The sequence below is a fragment of the Branchiostoma floridae genome, chromosome 11 (genome assembly GCF_000003815.2).
Source record: "Branchiostoma floridae strain S238N-H82 chromosome 11, Bfl_VNyyK, whole genome shotgun sequence".
Lineage (NCBI taxonomy): Eukaryota > Metazoa > Chordata > Leptocardii > Amphioxiformes > Branchiostomatidae > Branchiostoma > Branchiostoma floridae.
This window is the reverse complement of record NC_049989.1, coordinates 11,672,356-11,678,601: the sequence shown is the minus strand read 5'-3', so window position 1 is coordinate 11,678,601 and position 6,246 is coordinate 11,672,356. Positions and strand designations below refer to the sequence as shown.

At 37.2% G+C, this 6,246-nt stretch overlaps 1 protein-coding gene across 1 annotated transcript in view; it reads right to left on the bottom strand.

Moving 5' to 3' along the window:
• Positions 1 to 6,246, bottom strand: part of LOC118425559 (inositol polyphosphate 5-phosphatase K-like) — a 36,478-nt gene that overhangs the window by 20,644 nt on the left and 9,588 nt on the right. Inside the window, exon 9 of the mRNA XM_035834488.1 lies at positions 5,879 to 6,029. Within this exon, the coding sequence (XP_035690381.1) occupies positions 5,879 to 6,029 (151 nt within the window). The remainder of the gene's footprint in view (positions 1 to 5,878; positions 6,030 to 6,246) is intronic.

Genomic DNA, 6,246 nt, shown 5'->3' with positions numbered 1-6,246 from the left:
AACTAATGGAAATACAAGGGTATGCAATTAGAGGCATCTTTAATGGAATCAGGTAATTATAATAGCCAATTACCAACGGTAATGATGATGACTTCTGACCAGAAGATCTAGAGTGATTCCCTGCACTAATGTATGCATGCAGGAGTTTATGACATCATAAAGATGTCTCCTGTAGCACAGAGTTGTTTCAATCATGAATTTAAAACACCACAAGACAAAACTACTGATCGGAATAAAATCTTACATCAACCTGTAACGTTCGTTCCCCTTTATGGTAACCTATATTCTGTTGTATCTAAAAATAGGGTATTTGGGGATCATTATGTTGATGGAAGGTTGTTTCACATTGCAATATTTTTTAAATGGTGACACTTGAATTCCACGTCGTTGACCTGAAATCTCTAAATACCCATACGTTTTAATTTACAACAACGAATCTAGGTTACCACATGGATTAGGGTGACCTAGACAGTTAATTATGTTTTTCTTTTTTGTTTTGGGGCAAAAATAACTGTATTATTGATAGTATTACCTTACAGTGGCAGTAGAGTCAGTCACTTTGACATTGATTTCCCAGTTCACTGGGTTGACACACATAAAGGTGCCTACAACAGTAACTTTGTCGGTGTGACCCGTTTTGCAACATGATAGGATATCCGTCATTATCACAGTGGCTTTGATGGCATGTCACACCTGGGGCATGAATCTATCACAAGCCTTACTATTCTAAATTCCTGGTTCTGTGTGCCAAAGAGGAAACATAACATTACAGAGTCAGAGGCCTAGGGAAAAGTTTGTATCTTGTCACATCAAGTTTCATAATAAGATTCAAGACATTAGTGTTCTCCTTATCTCATCTTGACTCTTGCTGAATTTTGTATGCAGGCAATTTTCCCTAACCAATATATATCATAAGTTATAAGACAACTGACTGAAATAGAGTTTTAAGTGTGCACAATAATCTGTAACATAGATATCCCTTAACTTCAGGTAAATGTATTTTGATAATTGCTTATCAATCATTGCATTTTTCCAAATCTGAATGTAATTAAGTTAAACAGAACAGTTGTTATAGCCGGTAAAAGCCGTAAGGCATAACACGTCAGTTTTGTACTGTAACTGTACAGTAAAACAAGCTGCATAAGACTGGACTGCTTACTAGATTTGATCCACCCAAACCTGGAAGGACTCCTACTTTTTTTGATAGGTGCGGTGGGATCTTTAGCATACTTCAGGTGTGGTTCTCCTCAAACACTGGCGGAGCTCCCAGCTTTATGTCCCATTCGAGAGTACGTCCAAAGCTAGGGAGTTTTTTTCACGTGAGTCAAGTGAAGAATTAGGTGTAAAGTAACTTTCCCAAGGGCATATCATTGAGGACTATAAGTGCTAGGGATTAATGCATGAAAGCTAAATAGATTCCAAGTCAACTGTTTTAACCACAAGACGAATGCCAAGTAACCAATGACATGTGACCAAAAAATTGCTTTTAGTAAATGGTTTTAATGGCCTAAGATTTCCTTCCTTTGAATAATTGTGTTGCAACCAAATTACATGTAGGTTCGTGTACCACTGCCCTAGAGTCACATATATCACATCCTAATTGTCCCAAGCCTGTAATATATGCAAACGATTATGGCTCAAACCACCCCTGTAACACCGTGTGAATAAAGAGCGGACATGCCGTGAAATTCTCAAGCGTCTCCCTCGCGATGTTATTTCATTACGACGACCCAGAAACTACAAATCTGCATTAGGAGCTATAAGGCTATTCGATACACTGCTCCCTCTAAGCCTTTTCCAATACACGGCGATCACAATTACCAATACTACAACCCCCAGAATCCCTTTAACGACTTTAACGACTTTAACCAATACGGCAACTCAACAGCAATCTGATCGCTCACATTAGCTGCTGCCTTAATCACGTTAGCGGAACATACTGGGTGATATTTGGGTCAGCGTGCATGTACAGCTAAGGACGGTTTATTTCAATTAGGCCACATGAAATCAGCATGCTGTTACCATCAATGTAAACAGTGATTTTGGACGAACAAAAGGTATCGAGAATGACTCACTAAGAATTCTACAACATTTCTTATACCAGGTCCTTTATACATGTATTTACCATGCAAGGAAAATGTACTAAACTTTTCATGATTGGCCAATGTGACAAGTTTAATAGCATTTAAATAGCCACACCACTCAGTACATACATCTATGAAGGTTACACTTCCAGGTAATCTAAGATAAGCACTTACTATAGATAGGAGTTAATCAAACAAGTGGATGGATTTTCCAAAAATCTAGTTCCTTGGTTTTTATCTTGCTTACTGTCTACTATGAAGTGATACTGAGAATATGGAAATCTATCTGATTGATAAACTGTAAGCCCTTTTCTTTAAACTTACTGCTTAATGTACATAAAAATTTTCCCTATACAAACTTTAAGGCATTTTTCATACCAATTCACAGAAATACAGCCTTATTTATAACAATATTCAAAATCATAAAAGTTTACATTTTGCCAAAAGTCCTTGATTATGTCCTCACAGTTCAAGTCTGTGTAATATTGATAATATTGATTTTTAAAAAATACAGTCTTCATGCTTTACAGACTGTAGTAGGATATTGATATTGTATTGCATGTAATATTTTACAATTCCTTACTGGTTTTTGTGTGTAGGCACTTACTGACTTCAACCTGCACAGTCCCTAGCTTTTGCCCGTTAATGGACAATTCAAGTTTCCGGCTTGTACTGTGGTTCAGTGTCAAAAGAGCAGATGCTCTGCTGCAAGATGTGCTCTAATAACCACCAGGTGATTATAGACATTATCAACCATGACAGTATCGGGACATGCTAATACGGATGGGGCGCCCAACAAGTGGCCTGATTTATTGCCCCTGAACTGTGCTTTCATGCTCTTCACAATCTGTTTTGTAGTGCATGTGTCACAATAAGTGCAGTGCATACAACATGTACATGTATTATGCTCACAGTTATATAGGGGTGGGTATCGGTAGAGAAAATTCAGGTACAGGTACGGTCCAGGTCTAGAAGACCAGGTCCAGGTCCAGACCTGAACCTGGACCTGATTGTCTGAAAACTTGTGAATGGGCAATACTCAAACAATGGTCCAACCTATTTGATGGAGTATCCTACTTCTACTGGAGTTTTCCTCATGTAAACAACACTATATGCCTCTGTTTCTTAGGCCGATGAGCCGCAAAACATGTAAACGCCTGCCGGTATAATCTGTTCATTGTCTATATATACGGTCCACAAAGTAAAATGACTTATTCTTTATTTGATCATCGCACAATTTCTAGAGATGGGCCAAAGTCCTCGAGCCCCATCTAATATGCTGGCTAGGGGTAGATAATTTAGAGTAAAGAATATGCTAAAAAGTCTATAAAAATAACGATTTTCAAATTTGGCATCTTTCAATCGATCAAGAAATACCGTCAAAGCCGATCGACTGTGTGAGAGGGGTCTAAAGACTGTCTTCAATCATTTTCGGACCCATATGATTATTCCATGCCAAGAACCCACAAATTAACTTGGTCTGTCCTAGTGAAAACTGTAGCACTAAGAAACTTAAGCACAAACTGTATTACCTTTTAATCACCGAGGAGATATAGTGACAAAATAACAAATTCGCCAGCTCAATTGACCCAAATTTTCCTCGCAGGAGTTCCAAATTGACATCCCGGGCATGCATAAACAAATATCTTTCCTAACAGGTTTAGCCAGTGGCGGGTACGTACGACCAATTAAGCAATTTGCCGCGCGCATTACCCAACCCATTTCACCAATGGAATTACCGGCATGGAGCCTAATGGAACAAACACTGATCTTGACTATAATCCGTCACCCTTTTGGATAAATGTTTTTACAGTCACTTTTCACAGCTTGTGAGTTTGCGTTATCACCGCGCAGCTTTAGCAGTGATCTTGTTACGCTAACACTTCAGTAACACTCACATCACACACACTCACTATCCGGTTTATCATCTGTTGTTGTGTAAGATGAAGATAAAACTTGATGAACTTGTGCGTAGAAGAACTAGGGCTGTGTATTGGCTGGAAGAAGCCTTTCAATTGTGTATCATGCATATGACTTATGGTTGATATTGTTGATTCCCTAACTGTCGCAATTGTTTTATATTGCAGGAGGAGGCAAAATGGGTTTTTTGACATGTTCTTCAGATTCGCGGTTGAAACTATTCTACAAGTATACAGTAATACATCAGAAAGTTAACACATATTTGCAGTACATATATTGGGAATTGGGCTAATGAAACAGAGATGGGCACCGCCCTATGCGCGATCTTGGCACGGGAAGGGTTTAACTATAACTAACTATATTGGGAATTTGCATTGAAAGGTCAATGTGAAAATAACACAAATAAAACATTTTCAAGAAGTGCAGGAAGTATCGACATTTTGTACTCATGTTGAATATGCCAGGTTGTTCAGATCACACACAAAAAATTCATTGAGGGCTGCAAAACAGTTTGTAAATATCATTTAGCACCAGGGAGATTCTTAATTAATTATAATATTCTTTTCAAATTGATTGTTGGAAACTTTCAATAGCAAAATTAGATATGAATGAATGAAAAAAATCAATGTGATTGTCATTCAGCACCAGGGACAGTTCTAAAAATTTTGAGTTTTTTTTTTTTAAACTGACTGTTTGAAACTATTAATGGCAAAATTGAATAAGTATGAAAGAAATTCAACGTGAATGTCATTCAGCACCAAGGATAGTTCTTACATTAAATTAATCTTCTTTATTGACTGTTGGAAAGTGACAGATTCAAATTAGTGCAAAACAAATTCAATATGAATGTCAATCAGCACCAGGGACAGCACTGATAAGAGTATTTTGTCATCCACATCTAATACTGATGTTGAATATGCTAAGTTGTTCAGGTGTCAAATAATAGATCCTTGAAGGGTTGCAAGGCACTGTGTGAATGTCATTCAGCACCAGGGACAGTTCTTACATTACAACAGTCTTCTTCATTGACATGGAAACTGACAATGTTAAACTTAAAGTTGGTACAGAACAATTTTGTGTGAATGCTTTTCAGCACCATGGACAGCACTGATAAAAGTTACTTTTGTTATCCACATGTAGTACTGATGTTGAATATACCAAGTTGTTAAGGTGTCCGAAAATAGACCTCCTTTGTGTCCGTAACATGATGTGAATGGAATTCAGCACCAGGGACAGTTCTTATGATATTATTTTCTTTTTAGATTGATTGTAGGAAACTATTAATGGCAAAATTGTATAATATATGATTGAGATTTTATGTAAACATTATTCAGAACCAGGGACAGTGCTATCATTACAATTTTGTTTTTATTGACTGTTATTGTTGGTTGTGGCAATGGCAAAATTGGTATGAAAGAGATTTCATATGAATGTGATTCTGCACCAGGGGCAGCATCGATAAGTTTAAATTGTTTTGGTATTGACCGTTGGAAAGTGTCAGTGCTGTCATATATCATATCATGACTCTTGTTGATGTCACAATCAGCACCAGGGACAGAGCTAATAGAAAGTTATGAACACTGGAACGTTTTGGAAATATATTGATAACAAATCAAATTAATCAATTAAATCAAGCAAATACATTATCTATTAGATAAGATTGAACTTAAACAGTGACACTATGTCTCTAAAGACAACTTAAGATGATTTCATTAAATACTCATTTTAAAGAAGATGTAAGTAGTCATTTCAGTACTCGAGGATGACTTACTCAAATAGGACATTCAGCAGACTAAAGAATATGGGTAATATTGCACAAGTTTTTCAGCCATTGGTCTAACAGCACCACCTAGGAATTTGTAACGGTACTGCACCTGTATGGAGAACATGCTTGTGACAGGGCTGTGGTCGCTCTGTTTGACGTGAGACAGGCTGGTGTAGCTGTGCTGTCTGACAGAAACCTCCAATCCAGGTCTGGTCCTCCAAAGTATCCGGTCACACCATGCAGGTTTCCTCTGTTTCTCACTGAAACAAAAATAATGTTAATGAAATAGCACTACCATAAAATTTTATATTTGATCAAATCATGAAGGTTATGTTTTCAGGTGGGTGATTGTGTCTCGACAGATATCTCCACCTAACTTCATGATCAAACATACTATTATGATTCAATATCATTTTATACATGATTGTATACTAAGATTAGTGTGATATCTAATAGAAATAGCAACTTGCCACTCTA